The sequence below is a fragment of the Petaurus breviceps genome, unplaced genomic scaffold (genome assembly GCF_028583685.1).
Source record: "Petaurus breviceps papuanus isolate PSGF00001 unplaced genomic scaffold, PetGlider_PUasm1.0 154, whole genome shotgun sequence".
Lineage (NCBI taxonomy): Eukaryota > Metazoa > Chordata > Mammalia > Diprotodontia > Petauridae > Petaurus > Petaurus breviceps.
In genome coordinates this window covers 2,082,951-2,104,561 of record NW_027185715.1, presented here as the reverse complement: position 1 = coordinate 2,104,561, position 21,611 = coordinate 2,082,951, and the positions used below count along the sequence as shown (strand labels likewise).

At 46.8% G+C, this 21,611-nt stretch overlaps 3 protein-coding genes across 5 annotated transcripts in view; all 3 read right to left on the bottom strand.

Moving 5' to 3' along the window:
* Nucleotides 1-33: 33 nt before the first annotated feature.
* Nucleotides 34-4,397, bottom strand: DTX3 (deltex E3 ubiquitin ligase 3). The gene is given in 6 exon segments (XM_069080424.1): nucleotides 34-262; nucleotides 265-501; nucleotides 1,482-2,230; nucleotides 3,026-3,099; nucleotides 3,540-3,594; nucleotides 4,357-4,397. Coding segments are annotated over 4 exon segments (1,059 nt in total). The 5' UTR covers nucleotides 3,039-3,099; nucleotides 3,540-3,594; nucleotides 4,357-4,397; the 3' UTR covers nucleotides 34-202.
* Nucleotides 4,398-7,239: 2,842 nt separating this feature from the next.
* Nucleotides 7,240-16,475, bottom strand: PIP4K2C (phosphatidylinositol-5-phosphate 4-kinase type 2 gamma). Of its 2 annotated transcripts, XM_069080221.1 has the most exons (11): nucleotides 16,302-16,430; nucleotides 15,966-16,053; nucleotides 13,924-14,021; nucleotides 13,453-13,549; nucleotides 13,086-13,229; nucleotides 11,510-11,656; nucleotides 11,265-11,303; nucleotides 10,353-10,466; nucleotides 9,685-9,952; nucleotides 9,230-9,333; nucleotides 7,240-8,988 (listed from the first exon to the last, which is right to left on the bottom strand). In XM_069080221.1, the coding sequence occupies exons 3-11, from the start codon at nucleotides 13,986-13,988 to the stop codon at nucleotides 8,908-8,910; spliced, it is 1,059 nt and encodes a 352-aa protein (XP_068936322.1). In that variant the 5' UTR covers nucleotides 13,989-14,021; nucleotides 15,966-16,053; nucleotides 16,302-16,430; the 3' UTR covers nucleotides 7,240-8,907. The 2 variants fall into 2 exon arrangements, with proteins under 2 accessions (XP_068936322.1, XP_068936312.1); XM_069080211.1 differs by lacking the exon at nucleotides 15,966-16,053 and having other exon boundaries at nucleotides 16,302-16,475.
* KIF5A (kinesin family member 5A) overlaps nucleotides 16,384-21,611 on the bottom strand; it is a 32,435-nt gene continuing 27,207 nt past the window's right edge. For both annotated transcript variants that reach the window (XM_069080191.1, XM_069080198.1), the window contains exons 27-29: nucleotides 21,563-21,590; nucleotides 20,618-20,733; nucleotides 16,384-19,441 (exon numbers count right to left, since the gene is read on the bottom strand). In XM_069080191.1, coding sequence (XP_068936292.1) covers nucleotides 20,655-20,733; nucleotides 21,563-21,590 — 107 coding nt within the window. In that variant the 3' untranslated portion in view covers nucleotides 16,384-19,441; nucleotides 20,618-20,654. The remainder of the gene's footprint in view (nucleotides 19,442-20,617; nucleotides 20,734-21,562; nucleotides 21,591-21,611) is intronic.

Here is a 21,611-nt window from a genome sequence, read left to right as displayed (position 1 = left end):
TGTGTGTGTGTGTGTGTGGAAGAGGCATGGAGAAGTTAAAAAGAAAAAAAACGGAGAACTATACAATAGGGGGTGGGAGATGAGGAACGGGGGTGGGGTGGGGAGGAAATCTGGGATTAGGGAAGGGAAACATGTTGTGAAGCCAAAAGAGGTCTAAATTGAATATAGCTGGGGAGAGGGCCAAGGGGCAGGCTCTGGAGAACTACATATTTGGGAAAGTTCCCAGGGCCACAGAATGACAGTGGGGGTAAGGAGAGAGAGGAGGATTGAAGGGGTGTCGCACAGCTGGGGTCCCCCAGTGCAGCTGGTCTTGTGATGGATGTCGTTCCAAGTGATGACATTTGGTCTCCCCGTGGTCATGGAAGTGCCAATGGTGAAGGTGAGACGCTGGTCAAAAGCCTTTCGGAACAGAGTCAGCACCTTGTTGCCCTCGGGGCAGTCTGGGAGGTAGGCCACCCGTGTGGTGCCAGGATACCGAACGCCAGGGTTTGGGTGCTCGGCCTGGGAGGATGGGGGAGTGGTGGGGCAGTCAGTGGATGGATGCCCTAGAGGCCCATGCTGATGACTATCAGTCATCCTGGTCATGCCTCTGTTGGTGTACTCCCAGTTCACACATAGGGGAATGTGCTGGAAGATTTCTAAGGAAGCAGATACCCTGGTCCAACAAACAATTCTTATATTTGAAAAGTTTTTCCTACTCTCTAACTCTAACCATCTATACTTCAACTGGACACAATTTTCCTTTTAATTGGTTTAGTTGGATTAAAGAGGAGTTAGTCTTACATAGAAATGAGGACTAGGCATAAGTCAGCTCTTAGCCTTCTCTTTCTAACGTCTCCAACTTTCTACCAAGGACTTTATTATTTATCTCTTTCAGCATTTCTCTAACTCTTATCCAAATTGTTCACGTTCTCGTGAAAACCAAAACCTAGTTTACAAAAACTAGGCATTACTCTCTAGCAATGAGGTTCCCAGAATGACATCTTGGCCCTCACCCATCACTTCTGTTCCTATCTTATACTGTCCCACTGGCTTCTCTCTTTCAAATAAGTATGACAAAATAATTATGCCTCTTTGCTTGTAGCCCTCTAAGATTTGGGGATCCCTTTCTAAGGAGCCTTCACCTGACCAACTGTCCCCCACCCCTTGCCAATAATTCTCCTCTGTAGCAATTCCTGCCCTAATGAACACTTAAAGATTCATCATGTCAACGTTAACTAGTTCCTTTCCTTATTCTTAACAGACTTTTATGTGTGTTGGGGGTAGGGAAGAAGAAGGGGAGCTGGCTTTGTAGGACATCCCCCACCCCTGGACAATGATCAGAAAGTCATACTGTATGAAAATAGCACAGTCAAACACATTCAGTATCCTAAATCATTGGTCAGTTCTCTTCCCTATTCTTATGATGGAAAAGGGTGAGTCAAATCAGTGAATTAGCTTGGGAGAGGCCAAAAGGGGGGAAAAGAGTGTGATCTTCTTACCCCTTGGACGCCAGGTGGAAAGACGTACTGGATGACAATGGTTCCATATTTCTCATAGCTAGGCAGCAGGAGGCTGGCATCCTTGGAGACCAGCATTCGCCCATTCTGGGGCTGGTTGCCCACCAGCTGCCCATAGAAACGACCACACATGGGGCAGGCCTTCTTCACCTGCAGTGCCCGGGTAATGCAGCCTTCACAGAATGAGTGTCGGCACTTTTCCAGTGTCTTGGCATTCTGGATCTCCCCCAAGCAAATGGGACAAGTGCTCTCCTGCTCTTCCACCTCCTCTCGAAGGCGGGGCGGAGGAGGTGGGGGCAAAGGGGGTGGAGGAGGTAAGGGGGCTCTGGCCCCTGGGGGCAGCAGTGGAGCAGCCCGGAGAGGAGGGGGCCCTGGGCGGTGCAGCTCAGGATGCTCACTCCCACCCCCCAAGGACAGGCAGCCCATCAACTCCCCCTGCCTTTGTGCCTTCTTCAGCTCCTTCTCTGCCTCCTTCAGCAGCCCCTTGAGAGCCTTTCTGGCGAGGTAGAGGCTATTGGGAGGGGCTGGGTGAGGACCCTGGGGAGCAAGCTGGAGAACATAGATGTCCGATGTCTCTCCATCGATGAGGATGGATATCCGGTGTTCATCTCGAAGCCGAGCCAGCCGCCCTGGTGTTTCCTTGCTCAGGAAGTCCCATACTGGCTTTGAGACTGTCACCTTGTTCTTGCAGCTGCCCCCACAGGCCGCCATCCTGGACAGGACGAACGACACTGCCCCAGGATGACAGGGCTTCAGGATAGGGTCTATTTTCCACATACCAGTGCCTCCACTCTCAATTCCCACTCTCCACCTGAGATCAGCATCAACCCCACTGCAAAGCCCAACCCAATACCACCTCTCACCAAAGAACTGCCTATCTTATTTTAATCTCCAAAGTCCAGTATCCCTTCCACTGTACTGCAATCTACCCAGAGTTCTCCCATTAAAGACCAGGGTAATTCCCCAAGATGAAAGATTATATTGCAATGTAGGGAAAGTTACTTCAAGGTACAATGACCTTCTCATTTTCATTCAATCCCAAACCCAAGGCACAGTATCTCTTCCTTGTTGCCCCCTCCCACGATTCCCATCAGGGTTACAGGGTCCTCATTCAGAGTGGGAGGTCCAATTGATTTATTACCATTTAAACCAAACATCTGAATCTATCCCATTTTTTCTACAGTTACATTCCTTTCCTGTCCAGAGTGAAGTAAAGTGCCCTGGCAGGGAGGCTCCCAGCCTGGCACACCCAGAATTGGCTTTCCTTTTCTCCCTGTATGACCCTACTTATGTGCTAGAAATATCTGACCTAGTGGTGATGGTGGTGAATCTCTCTGTCCAGAGTTGGGGAGAAATGAGGGAACCTTCCTGGACACATCTTAACTCAGAGGCCCTATGCATCTGAGCAGCCCTGGGAGTGGAAGAATTGGGATTTCTAGAGTCAAAGTTACTGAAAGCACTGAAAACAAGATCCCTGGGGTGGGAATGGGGGTGGGTAAGCTGTATGTTATTTGGAGGACTGATACCTGGAGAGCCCATGGACGATGATGGCAGGAGGAATCCAGGAAATTCCACACTCAGCTGGATTTTGACCCCAACACTAAGTGAGGGCAATAGGGTTATAAATATAAACTGTTGCCTTACCTGTCCTCCCCCTACCCTTGCCACCAGTCAATTGCACCTAACATCTCCCTTCCTCTTCCCCCACCCTTAGTGTTCCATCCCCTTTCCAAAAGAAGCTTTGTGGAGACCGGAACTTCAAACCTCTTTTCATCCCTAACACTAAGCCCTTCAGGGGACTTTTCCTCAGTCTACAGTGAAAAGGTAAGAAGAGAAAGGAGGAAGGAATAACTGATTAGGACTAGAAAAGCCTCAAAAAATTGATCTAAGTCAATTGACTTAGCTGTTATCCTGCTCCCTTGCCCTCAGCTCATAAAGGCAGGAATTTCCTGAGTTCTCAGACTTCCATTCTTCCCACTACTCCCCATGATTCCCAAATTGTTTACCCTCATGGCCTGCAAATCCTCCCTAAGGTCTAACCTTAATCACTCCTGCTTGCTGGCTGTTGAAGATGTGGACAAAGTGGCAGCAGACTCTACAACAAAAAATATCCATAGTTCACTCTTACTAGTGTAAGACCAGGTATCCCATCTCTCCATCAGTATACACGGTCATGCAGGGAGAATGCTCATACATGGGGCTAGTTCCTAGAAACTGGGGCATGCCCTTTGTCCTCACATATTAACTTCCTCAGGTCTCCATCTCTCATCCAGCTGGGAAGACAGCCACTGGGCTGAGCCTGGTGTTCAGTTGGGTCTGGCTGGGTCACTGACCCTCTCTGCTGCTGCCCTTGCCCGTGTCTCCATCCTACCCCACATCCCCCTCCCAGCCCCTGACCCCGGCGCGGGCGGCTACAGACTGGGGCCCCCCTGACATCGGAGGTCAGCCCCGGCCCCCAGCTCGGCCGAGGCCGCTGGGGGTCGGCGGGGCCAGGCGGTCCGTGACCTGAAGAGGGCCATTCCCACCCCCCAGACTGGGGCGGGGCCAGCGGAGGTGTCGGGAGGGGGCCGCAGCCCCGAGCCTCCGCGACCCCGCAGGCCGGGCCCGCATTCCTCGGGCGCACACCCGGACACGCTCGCGCGCACACACGCCCGGGCCCCTCCCCGAGCCCGCAGCTGGCAGGCCCCGCAGCACCTTCCCCCCGGCCCCGCGGCAGGAGGCAAGACGCCCGCCGGGGGGGCGGCCGCAGGGGGTGGGCGAGGGCGAGGGTCCCCCGGATCGAGGGAGCTGGGTCCGAGGGGCGCCAGCCCGCCCCCGGGGGGCGCTGGGGGGAGGGGAGGACTCCGGGCTCACCTACCTCCCGTCAGCGCCGCCATCGCCGGTCACATGACTGAGGCTGTTGCTGGAATGACGGTCCGGACCTTAGCAACGGGGCGGGGGGGAGTGGGGTGGGAGAGGAGGGAGAGGGATGAAGAAGAGGGGAGGGGGACTGGGGAGGGGGGGGCCTCAAGGAAGGGAGGCGGGGCCGAGAGCAGCGGCCCCCTCCCTCAGATCGGAGGCGACAGTCACCGCCTCTCGGGCCCCACCTCCAATCCCAAAGCGTCCTCCCAGCACCTCCCAGCCCTGCTTCCTCGGGGATGCTCCTGGGGGCGGGGGAGGGGGGAGAGAAGGAGGGGGCGGGGGGGGCGGCGATGGGGGCAGGAGCCGCGAGCGAGCCTGGTGGGGAGGGCGAGAAGCCGGCCAGCCCCCCTCCCCCATTCACCTGTGTCTCCCCATCACCTCCGTCACCTCCGCCCCCTCCCAGCCTCAGCTCTTTCTTCCCCAATCCACGGCGCGGCCGCCCGTGGGGCTGACGGAGGCCGGGCAACCTCGGCTTCTTTGGAGTCAGCGGGGCCCAGCCGATGGATTAAGAGACTGGATGGCCTGAGTTCAGATCCCACCCAAGACATTTCCCAGCTGTCTAACCCAGGGCGAGGCACTGTGACTTGTCTGCCTCCGTTCTCGCCCTGTCTCCTAGATTTATGATATTGGGCGGAGGGGGCCCCCCCTTTATGCCATTTACCCACTTCTAGGGTGTTCGTTGCACATGGAGCCACAGGCAGAAAATTGAGAAAGAAGGAATAATGAATGAATATTAAAAATATGCCACTACTCTTTGTGTGACCTGGTCTAGGTCGTTTGACTTCTTTGAGGCTAAAGTTTGTTTTGTTTCGGGAGGGGGGAAGGCAGGGCATTTGGGGTTAAATGACTTGCCCAAGGACGCACAGCTAGTGTTGTGTCTGAGGCTGTATTTGAACGCAGGTCCTCCTGACTCAAGGGCCCGTAGCCGCCCTAGAAGCGAAATTCTTCATGGGTAAAATGAGTGGGTTGGATTAGATTGCTGGTCCCTTTCAACTTTTGAGTCTATGATCCTGAGGTTGGGAGAGGGGAAACCCCCCTCCCCCATCATGTACCCATTTTTAGTGTTCATGACAGACGGGAACCCAGGCAGAAAGGTGGAATAGATTGAGAATAATAATATACCCCTCAGCCCCATTTCTATAGCTTCCAAAGGTTTTTATAAAGAGCTTTGCTCATATCCATTATTCAAGGTAGATGGTAAATTATTATTCCTCTTTTAAACTTAAAAAGACTAAGGATCAGAACTTTACATTTTCAGTAACTTTTCTATTTTTTAACTTTATTTAAAAAAACTAAGTTTTACTTTTTTTCAAGAGATATGACCTCTTCCACCTCTTTCCCCCTCTCCCTTATTGAGAAAGTAAGGGGAAAAAAATCTATTAAAAACTTGTATAATCAAGCAAAACAAATTCCTATATTAGACATGTTCAAAAACATTGTCTCAATTTGCATTCATCATGAGTCCTCAGTAATCATGGTGGGTCATTGTTTTGATCAGAATTCCTAAATCTTTATGTTAAATTGTTCTGGTTCTGCCCAGGGAAAAGACTTTCCCACCGACATTCAGCTTTAAGTCCAGGTCTCCAGATGCTGAGTTCAGCACTTTTCCCGTTATACCTGACTCTTAAAGTAATCCTGTATCGTTCTCCAGTTGAGGTCCCCTCCACCAATAATCCTCATCCATCTCCAAAAACCAAAGCCAGAGTTCAACTTTGACGTTACAAATTTTTGCCCACACTTATTCTTTAACAGAAAGGGAAAATGAGGAAATAGAATGGATTGAGGTGCCCTGAAAAAGAGGATTCAAAGTCCATTTACTGCTCAGCCCTTCTAATACTCCTCCCAGAATACCCAGCCTAATCCAAATCCGTGCTGCATTCCAGATTAAAACCTTATACCCTTTTGTTCACCCTAGGGCCTCATCTACAAGTCTTCCCCCCCCCCCTTCTTTTTTTAAACTTTTCTTTCCCAGCAGCCAAAGAAGAATTTAATAAGGAAGATTTTGGAAATCCCAGGGGACTGCTGGGGGAGCACTGTCAATCCACTCTTCCCACCCCTGGGATTAGATGACTGATCATTCTCCAGCATGCTTTCCCAGGACCCAGCTGTATCCCTTCCCCTCACCCACTCTCTCCCTTACAGCCAAAAGATTTATTCCCAAGAAGCTTGGGGAAGGAATATTAACATTTGCTTTTTACTTAGCTTCTCTGCTGAAAGGACACATGCATTTTATTGAAGGGCTGTGGGTTCCAAGAAACCCAGATCCCAGAGGAGGTTAACCTCCAAGTTCAGTATCTGGCACCTCAAAGTTCTCATAGTTGAGAAATACTTCTAACTCTCTCCTTCAGTTATAATCTAAAACTATTAAATTCCTAAGGCAAAAACAAAACAAAAAACTCCATCAACTCAAGGCCTTTTCTTCTCCTTCCCCCCACCCTGCTTCCACCGGAGTTTCTATTTTCCTTTATGGATCATCAGAACCCACCTTTAAGACATTGTCTCCAGGTCTAGGGCACCACAGTCTTGTCTCTATAGACTTCGCAGCTCCCCATCTTCCTTATTCTGAACCCCAACACTCAATAACAGCTAACTTTTTATTGCATGGGTTTCCAAAGAACTTTAATATCTGATCGATCCCTTTAACAACCTTATGAAGGATTAAAGAAATTATGCCCATTTCAGAGATAAGGAAGTAAAATTGAAGAGATTAAGCTATTTGTCTTTGGCTGAAAATATACACTAGTTAATTTGTAATATGGGATTCCCATCCAGTCAGTGTCTAGTTATTCCAAATCTGGTACTCCCAAACCACACTGAACCTCAAAAATACACAAAGCACTAAGAGGGAGCAGTTCAGGTTTAATAATTTACTTCTATGTTGAGACAGCAATAGGAATATGCAAGATTATTATTTTTCTTTTCTTTAAAAAAAAATTTGCAACAAATGAAGACACCCATACTGCCCCTGGTGCATCAGCTACATGGTCAGAAAACCAATTTCTAGAGAAAGGCAGTTGCTGGTGTCCTAAATTTTATTGCATTTGGATAGGGGAAAGATAGGGGGAAGGAGTAAATTCAACCAAGGCCCCTGGAGGGAGGCAGACAGAGATGTCACACAGCATCACACACACACACACACACACACACACACACACACACACACACACACATTCTTCAGTTTCCTCCTTCTGAAGAATAAAAGTGGGAGCAAGGGAGCTGGTGGGGGAACATTTATAGGGCTACCTCTTACTGACAGAACAGTTTAGCCACACAGGGAGTACTGCACTGACCCATAACCTTGGACAATACTGGAGAAACCTGGGAAGGAGTGACTGTCTCAACTCCGAAGTGAGTCTATAACCCATTCCCCTAGGTTCATACTCCTCTGATGCCCTTGAAACCCGTTAAGTATACTACTCCTCTATGATTCAGGGAGGGGCAGTTATGGCTGATTCCTCTCAGGAGGTAGGGAATAGGGATGACAATGTCACCTATTTCTGGGAGATATAACAGCAGCACAAGACAGAATGAATGGGGGCAGGCTGATGACAAAGCTGAAGGGAGAGAGGAAGAAGGAATGGTGCTGAGTTCAATTCACCCCAAAGATAACCAGGTTTAGTCCAGGTTGAGGAATTCCCCTGCCCCTAGAACAATACCCAGAAATAACTAGACAAAGAGAAAATAATATTAAATATAGTGAGCTTTTAGCTCCAGAATCTTTCTTCACCAGTCTCCCAGACCAGCCACCTAAATGCCTGATGAAATGGTCCCAGGCCCAGGTAGGGACAGAGGCTCTGGTATCCAGCAGCAGCAACTAACAACAACCCCAACTCGGGCCTAGACAGTGAGGATACTTCAAGACTTAGGTGCCCAGGACACTGGGGAAAGGGCTAGGGAACCATCCAAAGTCCCTGACAAAGCCAACTGATCCCTCAAGCCCCCAACCCAGTGAGAAGCCAGCCTGCTGACTGCATCTTCCACAACCCCCTCCACTTCAACAGGTAAGACTGGCTATACCACCTTGTGCACTTTGCTGCATCCATATCTGCCCCAGGCACATGGGGGACTGTTGGAAGAGTGAAGAGCAGACTTCTGTGCCTCCAATAAAGTTAAACAGCAAAGTTAAAGCCATGCCTGGCTCAAGTTTTCCAGGTCACAGCAACATCCTAAACCAGAGTCATGGTCCTGCCAGGGTCAAAAGATACCCCTTCCCACAACCAATCCAGCTTCTCCTATTTTACAAAAATAACATGACATTTTACAAAGATCAAGGCACTTGGAAGAGAAAAAAAAAGTCCTCAGTAAAACCCTAATGAAGCTGACTCTGGGGGTGGTGTGGTTGGGACAAGAAGCAGGGAGGACATCACTCTGGGAATGGGGAGAGGCAACCTGGACTTAGCTAAGGAAGAGGACACCCCTAACTCCATCAGTCTTCCCCTTACAGCCCTGTCATTCCTTCCTCCCCCACCCAAGTCTAAGGAGGCGTCACAGAGTGCCAGTCAGTCTCCTAGGCAAAGATGTTGGTGATGAAATCTAGGAACCGCTTGGCATATTGATCAGGATGGACAGTAGAGATCTCTGCACCAGCCTGTGGAAAGAGAGAATTGAGAAACAAAGAGAGGGTTGAGAGTGGATCTAGGAGTGGATTGCTCCTTCACCCCAAATCCTTCCTCTGATTTCCACATTCAATTCTTTAATCCATCTCCTCCACCGCGGTCATTACAAAAGCTTCCCAAAGAAAACTGAGGCTCTTCCCCTAACAGCTGTTTCTGAGCCCAAAAGTGGGAATAAGAGCCAGAAGCGTATACAAACCCAATGGGAATCCTCACCCCATGCTTGACAGTCTTTGCTGCATGAGCTGCCTTCTTCTTGGCATCATACTGAGTCAGGATGTCAATGAGACCCATGAAATATACCTCCTTCTGGGGAGCCCCTGAGAGACAAGGAAATGTGGTGAAATGCAAGGATAAGCCTGATTTCCACTCCCCACCCCACCCCTACTCCAAACACTCATGAACTGATTTACTATTTTTTCAGTTATCTGTACAGATGTGCCTTATCTCCACTTGCTTCACAGATATTATAGAGGGACTTCTCATTAGACTGGATGACCTCTGAGATCCCTTCCTATCCCAAGATTCTGTAAGACCATCCTTCAAAGGGGTGCCATTCTGTAATATAATCAGTCTCTCCTAATTTTTCTTGGCCTTTAGTGTCTCTTTAAATTTTTTTTCCCGACCACTAGGAATAGCTCCAAAGCCCTTATCCCTGATACCCTACTCACCTTCAGCGCTTCGGATGGCATAGACATCAATGAAAGACTCAAACTCTCCAGGGCCTAAGGGTCGATGAGCATGGATATAGCCCCCAATGCCCTCAGGGGAGGTACCACAGGAGCCAACCAGAGCTGGAGGCCCTGCCATACCACAGTCCCCCTCCCCTTCTGGTTCCTCCTCTCTCCCAGGTCCTTCTTCCTCTGGTTCTGTCCCCCGAACGATGTCATGGATACCCAACAGAAGGCTGTAGTCCATAATCTTTAGCTGTACCAGAAACTGAAGGCCCACCAATGTGTTAGAGATACCAGAACACTTCTTGCCTTACAGGATTCTACTCCCTCCACCCCACTATGACTCTGGCTATCTCCAGGGAAAAGAAGCAGAGGCTTAAGAGGATGAATGGCAGCGGCAGCCTTATATCAAGTCAGATCCTTCCTAATTCAGAAAGATGGCTGTCCTGTTTTCACAGCTCAAACCTATCATTCCATTTCCCCACCAGAGCTGTGAGAGATCTCCCACTAAGAATCTGGAAGTTCCCAAGCCTCCAAACCCAAGCAAAACCAAATAGACAGAACAAAGAAGAGAGGCTCTTTTACATTAGGACTAGAAGACATAGCAGCCCTATGGAGGAATGATTAGAGGACACCATTTTAGAGTCAACGCCACCAAATCTCACCTCCACATCTCTCTTTAGCTTTTCCAAAAATACTTTCTTCTCCTCCTCACCAATATAAACTTTCTGGTTCTTGTTAAGAAAGTCCATATCCTTCAGTGTGGGCAATTCTTTAACCTGAGAGGAATGGAGAAAACAATGTTTTATGGTAAATCCTTTCCAACTCAGTCTCAAAAAAGCCCTTTCCACACTGCCCTGACCTAGCCTCGGGCTCCATCTTCTCACTCTTCTGGGCCACCCTCCCAGGTCCATACCCCCAAAGGTACCACAAAGCTTGGAACTACACACACACACCTGACCAAAGCCTTAGAATAACTTCATAACTAATAAAATACAAGAAGCATTCATTGATCACCTACTATATGCCAGGCATGGACACAAACTGTTCTGAACTGTTTCTGCATCATCAATTCACAATATGATTATGTCACTCAGGGTTTGTACCTTGCTCTGATTGTTGCCAATTCATCTCTGCGGCTTCTGCTACCTCCAGGATCACATCTCATTTATTCTCATGCCTGTGGCTTCCAACCCAATCTTTCCCACATCCCTACTCTTCCATCTCTGTTCTCTTAACAAAAAGCTACCTCTTAGATTGAGAAAACTCATGGGATGAGGACAGTCAATTCCTCAGATTTAGTATATCCCATCCTCTGCTCTTGTACCAACCCCAACATTTCCCACACGGAGGAGCCCCCTCTAGCTGAGCTCTGATTCAAAAAGAGCTACTTTTTAAGTGGATATAAGCCTTTCCAGAGAACTTCCTCTCTCTTTTTTTCCACCGTTTATAAACATAGAGTAGTTGGTGGAAATCCTTCAGCCAAAGCCGTTTCTCTTCCCTCATCAGCAGAAATGGATAGCCTTTCCACGACAGGATATACCCCGGCCCCTACCCTCAAAGACAAGGAATGTCACCTTTTCCTTATCACTGGCTTCCCGGGATACCAAGGAACCCTACAAAAAAGAAAGATTCAGAAAGAGATGGTCAAGAAGCAGCTGAAATGACGCTGAAAACACTGCTCCCCAAGCCGGTCCCCCTCTCGCTGCTCCCTGGCGAGCCTCACCACTTCGATCCGACACGGGCTTCTTCTACAGGATGAACTTTCTGGCTCCTCTTCCAGGCCCCTTCCTGACTCTCTTTAAACTCCTCACACCCTTACCTTGAGGTCATACTTCCTGTGCACAGGGAGGCGGTGGCTGAACATGTTGCGCATTACGAGCATGTAGCTGTCTTCATTGTCAACGCTCACCCGGTACATCCCCAAGAACTGGGGGAGAAGCGTGTTGCCATGGCACTTGACTATATACTAGGATGGAAGCCCCAGGGAGCATTGAGATGAGGATATGGAAAAAAAAAATCAGAGAAGAGGAAGAATCAGACCCATCTGGGAAATACTTAGCAGAAGGACTCTGGACACTGTGATTCTAGGTTAAGGGGGAGAAAAATCTAACTTGAAACTTAGCCATGCCCAGAGGGGAGGGAATCACAGGGACCAAGCCTCCTAGAATGCCCCTCATCACTCCTACTGCTCTTGAAATTCAATCATTTCCATTGGTATAATACCTTTTATTTAAATGTTCACACTTACCTTACCAAACAATTCTGTAATACGGGCCAATCAAATATGTTATTCTTCTATTACAACTAAATAAACTGGAAATTTCCAGGTGATAAAGGGATTTGCTAGATTTCCCTGGCTGGTGACACTGAGATCTATAACTCAGATCTCTTGATCCAACCTAAACACTTTCCTTTAGAACAATAAAACTCCTCAATGGACTGATTTAGGGCAAAAATAACATTCACATAGGAGAGAACCTATGCTTTTGATTCTAGAATTAAGGCATTAGTGCTTCCTTAGAAGTAGCATTTTTTTCATTCTTCCCTTTTCCAAGTTTTGCATTAGCAGCATACAGAACCAAAATGAGTAAAGTGTTTCTGACACGTCTAGAACATGTTCCATGGGCCAAAAAAAAAAAAAAGTGAATGTGACAATCATTTCCTGATGCCTCAATTGATTTCAGGAGAGTAGACTGCTTCCCTGGACTCATCCTGTGCCCCAAATGACCATGGCTATATCCTCCATATTTTCCTACCCCTGCCAGGTATTAGGTTAATGTTTTATTGACTGATCCTAAATTAATCTGCTGTTCATACTATGCTATGTCCATGTCTAATACAGTGCATCTGAAGTGGTAAGCTGCCAGAGAAAAGGAAATAGAGCCACGATTCTTTTTCTCCACTACCAGGCACTAACAAATATACTTTGTGATGACAATCTATGTTGTTATCGAGTCATTTCTCAGTAATGTCTGACTCTTTGTGACCCCATTTGATATTTCCTTGCAAAGATACTGGAGTGGTTTGAGTGAAGAAAATTGAGATGAGGATATGGAAAAAGAAATAAGAGAAGAGTAAGAGTCATTGCCTTTTTTTTCTTCTCCAGCTCATTTTACAGATGAGGAAACTGAGGTAAACGGGATTAAGTGACTTCCCAAGGTCACACAGCTAGTATGTGTCTGAGGTCAGATTTGAACTCAAGAAGACGAGTCTTCCTGACTCCAGGCCTAGTGCTCTCTATCCACAGTGCCACCTAGCTGCCAACAGTTCACCTCTGTCTGTTTAAAAAAAAAGTAGTCTATATAGAGGGGAAAAGGCATAGAGTAGTCTTTTGGGGCCACAGCAATGCAGATATTTGTGGGGAGGAATGCTAGCATGAAATTTAAAGGTCTAACCTGATGGTAGTTGGAAAGGTTGCTATGCATGTCAGCAATGTCCTCACTAGAAACCTCTTTGATGACCAGAGTTCGATCATAGGACACAAGGAATCGACCATCACTGCCTTCGCTCTCACTTGGGGGACTTCTGGTAAGAGAAACCTGGGAAAAACAACAAGTGTCAGGGATACAGATCCCTCTTTCACTAAAAAAGAAAGTAAAATGGTCAACTGAAAATATATAGGACTAGAAGAAATACCCAGCCCAAGGGAGAGAAGAGAATATGTCAAATTCAGAACCAAATTTGGTGTCAAAGACCCATGCCCCCCTCCTTTCATTTGATGGGTAGGAAAAAATCAACATCACCCCAGTAGGGATTCCTTACCTGGTAGTCTTGGTCATCAATACCGAATCGATCTCGAAGGTTCCGGAAGACCTGGGGACAATACTCCTTGAACTTGAAGTGACTAGGCAGGTTCTCCCTGGAGTGTGGGTTGAAGGGTGAACACTCATCTTAACAGTAGCATATACCACAGACCAGGTAAGTTAGTCATCCCTGATATCAGCAGTGAGCCCACTGTTAACTAAGTTAACATAAGAAGGACTCTAAGTACCAGACCGATGATCTGTCATTTCCTACTGGTCTTCTTGAACAAGTTAAAAAGAATATTGCTAAACCTTTCCTCCAGGTAAACCCTCACAAGGCAGATTTCTTCCAATGCTAAGATTCTATTATTCTAAGAGTTTAACCCTTACGGCTGAAGTTTTAAATATTTCTGACTTATGAGAGAGGTAAAGACAGACCCTCTCACCTTACATAAGTAAGAGGAAAGAGAAAGGAAGAGATCTCACTCACCTGTGGAAGAGGTGATTGTTGACTTTGATCTTGGAGCTAGCTTTAAAGTCATCTGGAAGGAGCATTACAGGGGGTGGGACCTGGCTAAGCTCATTGATCTAATGAAAAATCAAATAAAAAGACAGTAAGTGATAATAAAAAAGAGTTGGGATAGGGGAAAGCCAACAGTTTAAACCTCAACCCTTAAAAAAATCAAGGTGTGCTAACAGAGTTGAGAGTCAAAATCTCTATTCTCTCAAACTGCTTAAGGACAAAAGTAAGCAAATTTTACCTGAAGTCCCTCCCTAAATCCACTTCATGTGACTTCATGCTTATAACACAAAGTCATTTTATCAGGCAAACCCTCTTAGCTTCTCAAGTTTATTTTAAGAGCTGTGAGAAATTCTAAAGAAAAAGAAAACACTCAGTAGCCTCAAGACGTCAAAGGCAAATAAATATGTGTTCCAGTTTTCAAAACGCAATCATTTCAGTCAGATGGAGCTAAGAAGGCCCTCAAGAAAAGAGCAGAGGGAAAGGAGAACGATGTAGTAACTATAAGCAATTCCTAACGGCATGACCAGTCTATCTAACAAACCCAGTGTTCAGAACATAGAGACCATGAATAAAAACATGGAATAGGATGGCTGAGGGGAAGACTATACATAATGAAAATACACATTTGCACATTTCTCTCCTTAGTCCTACTGCTCTGACCTAATTCTTAGTAGAAGGTCCCTCAATCTCAGAAGTTGTAAATTAAAAAAAAAAAAAGGCAACTGATTTCCAAAGAAATCTAGGCAGCCAGGAAGTGCAAGATCATTAGGGGTATATTTATTAAGGACAAAGCGGTTTACCCTTCCACACCATCATTCTCCTCTAGGCCCCAAATAATGTGTTAAAATCTATGGGTAGCTTGTCTACCATATGGAAGGGATTGTGAGGGGCAGTGTCCTATGCTAAGGCTCTCCAAAGGAGCAGATGCCTTTGATTTTTTTTTTTTTTACTTTTCTCTTCCCCTTCCTCCCTCTCCCAAGGCTGACATCCATCCCCTCCCAAACATCACCCAAGAGAATGATGTCTAATCAAATTCCTTTATACTGCAGTGGCAACCCATTTAGTTGGAAAAGAAAGCACATACTCCTCCAGAAAAAATAACTTGCCATTCCCTAAGATTTAAGCCATCCCTTCCACCTGCTGTGCTAGAAGCTGAATCATCAAGACATATGTTCAAGAGACAACTCATCTGAGCCTAGAAAGGAAAACTGAGCTGAAGCTTGTACCCTGGAAGGAGCCTAAAGGCAATATGGCATGTGCTTTGACTTCTCCAAAACCCAAACACTTAAAAGAAAAATGTTCTGTTAAAGCTTATCTTGGATAGGTTATGGTATGAGGGTAGAGGGGAATGGGAGGAGATATTACTATAAAGAACAGGTTCCTCATAAATAGGGTCAATTACAATATTGTAGATATTTACAGACCATCACAATAACCCAAGACTGAGCACCTGGGAAGCCGATATAGACCACAGGGTTGCCTAACTGACCCAAAGTACCTTTCCAAATCATAAACCCACATAACATATGGGGTGAGATTTTAGTTCTACCCTTCAGGACAAAGACAGTGTTGAAATATGAAGTTCCTTCTCTCACCAAGGCCACACCAAAGGAAGACAGTTAATCTAAGAAGTCTAGACACACTGCTTTCCTCTTCCCCACCCTGGCACTTACATAAACGGGAGTCTCTGATATTAGGGAATACGGGAATGGGGATGCTCGAGAAAAACTTAATTTTCTTCGCTACTTCTCACTGAAATCTTATACTAAAGAATAAGGAATAACAGATGTCGCTGTCCTCTCCTAAAGAGAACATTTTTCATGATCTTTCCCTTCAAGATCTATGAACACTTAATAGTCTTCTACTACATGCCATGCACTGAGCTAAACCCTGATTTCGCCCCCCCAAATTCCACCACTGCAGCCATGGAAGCTGTTAAGAGAGTTAGGGCTAAGCTCGAAAGCAGGCTGGAAAGGGGAGGTGGGATGTGCATTTCTGACATGCTGTACCTCCGGACCACTGCTGGACCCCACAGAGGGTTAGGGGATTCGTGAAACCTGGAGCTCACCCGGGCTAAGCCAGGGTCAAGGACCGGGGCTAGAAAGCAGGAGGGAGAGGAGCGTGAATGCCCCCGCCCACCGGCCCCGACCCTCCCCAGCCCGGCCCCGATGCCCTCCAACCCGGGTCCCTCCTCGCAGCAACCCGGGAGAGCAGAACTGGAGGCGGGGAGAGTAGAGAGACGGGAGGCCCGGAGCGCCCGGAGAAGGCAGCGCCCCAGGTAGGGGACAGGCTCCAGGACACAGCCCGGAAGGGGGAGGGGAGGGATGAGGGGAGCAGAGTCTCACCGAGTGGGCGACGCCCCACAGGAACACGCCCACGAGAGGGTCAGCGGCCCGGAACACCTTCACCTTCTGCTGCACGAAATGCTTCTTTTTGGTCTTGGAGGCGAAGCCGAAACCCGGGCCGGGGCCCGCTGCCGCCGCCGGTACGGTGGCCGACGAGGCAGAGGAGGACGCCATAGCCTGACCCCTGCGAACCTGCCCGAGCCTGAGCCGAGCTAGGAGCCGCGACGCTAGCGCCCGCCTCCGGAAGTACTGCTCACCTGCACCGCCGTCACGTGACGGGAGGACGGGCTGGGAGGGAAGCAGGGGGTAGTCTGGAGGCAGCGAGGATAGGAACGCGCCGGCGCGAAGCCCGGGTACTGCACCACCTCCCGTGACGCGAACGCGTCATCCTTCTCACCTGGAGCAGGCCCGAGCGAGCGTGCGCGTTGGCGGGGGAGGGGCAGGCCGAGGGCTGGGCGGTGGGCAGCCTGAGCCTCTCGTCCCCGCCCGGTCTTTGAGGCGATAGTGCAGGGCGCGGAGCCCGCAGTCTGAGCCCGAGGGGAGAGGGGCCTCCCCGAGGCAGGGACAGTGCTGTAAGTGCCCTTCCCCTCCCCCCATGGTTCATCCTCCCCACCTTCCCCCCGAAAACACTCAGGCAGGCAGGAGAAAGGTTAACGTTTTTGTTTTATTTTTAAAGATATCCGCTCGTACGTTAATAGACACTGGGGTTTGTGTTGTGTTTTCTTCCACTCCGACATGCAACGTTTGGCTGATGTGGGTGGGCCAGCCCGATGCTGTGACCCAGGCTCTAGGGAAGGGAGGGGACGGATGACGCGAGGAGGAGGAGGAGGAGGAGGAGGATGCAGGATGAGGCCTTCATGGAAGGATTTTTTTTTTCTGTTGCGTGCGTGTGTATAGCGAATGAGTGATACGTTCCCAGCCCTTCTTCCACTAACCCTATTTGCACACCTTTCCCCCCCCCCCCACACCATGCCTTCACAACTCGTCTGCTCCTTAAAAGAGTAATTAAATGGCACTATTACATAAGACATACTGGACTCCTGCCCCCTGGCAGCCAATATTGGCATGAAGTCCCTCTACTAAAATGGTTTTTCGTTTGGTCAGACTTGAGCCTTATTTCTTTATCAGTGTGTGATTTCCATCCACATCACCTCTCGGGTACTTTTAGATTCTATCTTATCCGCCCTTAACTCTAATTAGAGTCTGGTAAATTCTATTAATCCTAAGAGATGTGGATGGTCTCCTCTTCCACTTCTCCCCCTTTTTTCCTTTTGCCTCAAGGATGTAGATTTGTTTTTGGGGAAATATTTAGTTCTGCAGTCTCCTAGTGATTGGTAGAGGTGGAGATGTGGTTGTTTTCTTTAAGAAAGATTTTAGGGATGTGACTTTTGTTTAAGAAAGATTAGTTCTCCTTTCTACCCTGGACTTATGCCTTAGCATAAGTCTATATTTTTCTATAGAAAGAAATCTCAGTGATTTTTTTTTCCTGTCTATAGGGCAAACACCCTCCCTGTTTTCTTCCTTGGATTCCTCCCCAAGCCTCCCTTCAAAAGCTGGAAGGAGGGGCAGCTAGGTGGCACAGTGAATAGAGTGTCAGTCCTGGAGTCAGGAGAACCCGAGTTCAAATTTGACTTCAGACACTTGATACACTTACTAGCTGTGTGACCTTGGGCAAGTCACTTAACCCCAATTACCTTGCCTTACCCCCTCCAAAAAAAAAATGGAAGAAGGGACTGTAGAATGGCCCTGTAGATAAGATTTTCATTTACAAGGGTCTAGACTATTTTGATGACCCTTAAGAGAAAAAAGGAAATCTGGTTTTCTTTCTAGTCAGGGGTCTAAGTCCTCCAGTCTTGCACTCATCTACAAAACCACTTGCACACGGGCAGAGTTGGATGGAAGAAAGGGTTAGACCAATACCAAACCAAAATTCTGACCCTTTCTTTTACCCGGTGGTTAAGGGAGGGTAGTGGCTAGGAGCTCCTGCATATTAAGTCTTGCAGCTCTATGTCCTTAAAAAATTTCCCCTCCCTTCTTCCTTAAAGTGTACTCTTTGAAAAGGATTCTTGCTGAAGAAACAGAAAATAGAAATTTGGAAAGATTGTTGCCCCCAGCTTGGAAGGAATAAATCCAGACACAGTCATTCTTCTGACAACTAGAAAACCCCAAACCAAGAAGGGGGGTGGAGGGGAGAGGTAAGAGCATAAGGCAGCATAATATGTAACAAAGAGAAAAGGGTCCAGCTCAATGCCTCCATACCTTGAGGTTGGTGTTGCAAATAGGTGCAAGAAATTTCCCTGCCTATTTCCTGTTACACTGGGAGAAATTCAAGAAGACAGACAATGCCAATTACCATTTGCCTGTTCTCTATCCACTGTGTTTTTTTGTTTTTTTTTTGTTTTTGTTTTTAAAAGAGAAAGCAGTTATTTGCCAGGCTCTGTGAAGAAAGGTTGAAGGGATCAAGTCCCCTGCTTCTCCATCACTACAGTGTTGCTCTGGGAATTCTGGGCAGAAAGTATAGGGTGGCCTGTACAAAGGGCAGAAATAAAGGAAAAGATAGTGATTTCAGCCACCCATATTTTCAGTGCCCAGAGAACAAGAAGGAAAGATAGACAGAGGTAAATATCTGGAATCCTTAGTGGGTAGGAATTCTAGCCATCCCTGCTCAATAAATCTATGGGAAAAAAAGTGTTTCTGTAACTTGTTATAAAGCCAAAACATTCTTCAACTTAAGGCTTTGTTTTTAAATAAGAAAGGCCATGAGCCTCTAGCTTCCTTTTTTCCATCTTTACCATTTGACCCTTTTACCAGTGACCCCAACTCAGTGATTGATACCACTCAGTGTGAAAGACAAATACATGAGAGGGAAGAAACCACCTTCCTCCTTACTACCCCAAGTGAGTGGGGTAGACTATGCATAAAAAGTTGCTAGATACATCATTAGATACCTTCAAGAGTAAGACAGTGGAAAAAAAGACATAGCAGCAGTTTTGATATACAGTACACAGAGATATACAGAGAACAAGAGAAAGACATCAAACATGATACAGTTGAACGACAAGGATTGGGGAAAGGGGTTAGTATCAGAGACCACAGGTTTGCAGCATGCTGAGAGGAGAGGCCTCAATCCCTCTTAGAAACTGGGGAAGAAAAAGAAATTGGGATCACTCTGTAGCCCAGCCATAAAAAGTACTTGAGTTTTTTTGATTCAAAAAGGTACACTAATTTCACAGAATTTTAGCATAAGGCCAATATACATAAATTCCACCAATCCTCAGCCTCTTTTTCTCTCATTGTTCCCTACCTCTCTTCACCTCCAAATCCCCAATACCTTTTTAGTCCATGGTTTTTCCCCTGTCTTACTGGTATTTTTGTATAAGATTTGGGCTTGCCCATCCTGGGCAGATTTCTAGTTGAGCTCTTTCTGCGGGTATTTGACCTGGATTGCTGCCCTGACTAAAGCAAGAATGTAAATTTCTTGAGTGAAAGGATTATTTTACTTTCATCTTTCTATCCCCAGCACCTAGCACAGTGCCTTACATGTATTAAGCATGTAAAATGTTTATTGAATTTAATAGAAAGACTACCAATGTCTTCTCTGTTAATGGTCCCCAGGATTTAAAAGATCTGAGATCTAAATCTGAGGGAGATCTTAGAGAAAATTCAAGTGAAAAGGAAAAGATCTAGGGCCTAGAGACCTAGGAAAGTTATGTATAGAACACATAAGGACATGGCCATGAATCAGAAAGCTCTGAACAGGCAATCTCTAAAAAGGTGAAATGGTGTTTCTTGTCTCCCCCCCATTCCTTCATCACAAAGCGAAAAGAAAGGGCTTCAGCTGAAGCTGGAGGGAAAGATAGACCAAAGAGGGAACTTCCAACAGGACATTGGTAGGGAACAAAAATGAGAAGGTTAGGAAATAAAGTGTGGGGGGGTGGCTTATTTCCTGAAGATTTCTTGGGTCAGGATATATCAAGTCTATCTAAAGTAATTTAGGTGTAGGAATTATATGATCTCTCAAAGTCTTTTCCAGTCCTTGAACTCTTAACTCTGTTCTTGCCTTTTTTAGCTTCCCAGATTCACTCTTTGGACATGTACCAGTGACCTCTAGTGGCACTGTGGCTAGAGCATTCACTGCCTGACAAGAACCTATGTGTAGGTTAAGGGAATGAATGTCAAAGCAAGGCAACATATGTGCAACATTTGAGAGAGGAAGGCAGAAATCTACCTATGATAGGAAACAATCTGGAGCTCTAAGAGTAGTATTGATGAAGTATCAGGAAACCAGCTGAAGCCGATGAGACACCTAAAGTTACCTCAAAGTGCAGATATGCATCCGGCCATGGGGAAGGATTAGCTGGCTGCTGTCTCTTGATGAAGGGGGAAAAGCTTAGCCTGTTCATCTGCTTCACAGCCACAGGGCAGGTCACTCCTAAAGAAGAGAATAGCTAGATAATTCCATCCCCCACTACTCGGCAGTTATGAACAATTTTCTAACATATTCCATTTTACTTTTGCCATGCATTTGTGTTGACGTAAAGAAAGACAAGGACTATTCATAGGGTCATAGATTTGGAATTGGAAGGGACTGTAAAAAGTTATTCCAGTAGCCTCCTTTTACAGATGAGGAAACTGAGGACCTGAGAGATTAAATTATATGGGTAGTGAGTACCAGAACCATGATTCAAATACAGTTTCTCTGACTCTGGATATAAAAGACTTGCTCAAAGTTGCATTTCAAAGTAGAGGTGAAAGAAGAACATAAATTTCATCACAAACCACATTGGTTTGATTCTGGCTTAAGTACTAGGAGAATTCTATCTGGATTGGTGGATTGGTCAAGAGAGTAGTTTTGCATTAAAGTGGGGATAGGACTGGGATAGCCTTACAAGCCAGAGTAGGGTGAAGAATACTCTTAGCCCCATCCAATATCCCCCTCCCACCTTTTATTTAGCATAATTCTGGGAACCTCCAGGAGAGAGGGAAATTTAAGGGCCCCCCTCGGGGGTGTGCTGGTAAATATTTAACACCTGGGTCTCCAGGAAAAGTGAACATTTTCTCCATTTTTTCCCTTATATCTAGACAATCAACAAACAATAAATCAAGCTCTGAGTTGTAGCATCTTCCAGTTTTCTGAGATTTAAATGCTCACACTAAAAATTTTTAAACTGGCTTGGTTCGAGCTAGCTCCAGAACACCCCTGATTCACCCCACCCACCCACCCACCAACGAGACACCCTAAGACAGGGAAACCTCTGTACCTGTTGTCGTTGATGTCTGTGGCATTTCCTGGAGAAATCCATCATTGTG

What these genes read in the sequence shown, in the direction of transcription:
- PIP4K2C (XM_069080211.1), bottom strand. Translation starts at nt 16,475, where the DNA reads ATGGCGTCCTCCTCTGCCTCGTCGGCCACCGTACCGGCGGCGGCAGCG. An exon ending in ACCTTTCCAACTACCATCAG is followed by an intron (nt 11,657 to 13,085) that starts GTTAGACCTTTA and finishes CTTCCATCCTAG; the next exon opens with TATATAGTCAAGTGCCATGG. An exon ending in TGCCATCCGAAGCGCTGAAG is followed by an intron (nt 9,334 to 9,684) that starts GTGAGTAGGGTA and finishes CTTGTCTCTCAG; the next exon opens with GGGCTCCCCAGAAGGAGGTA.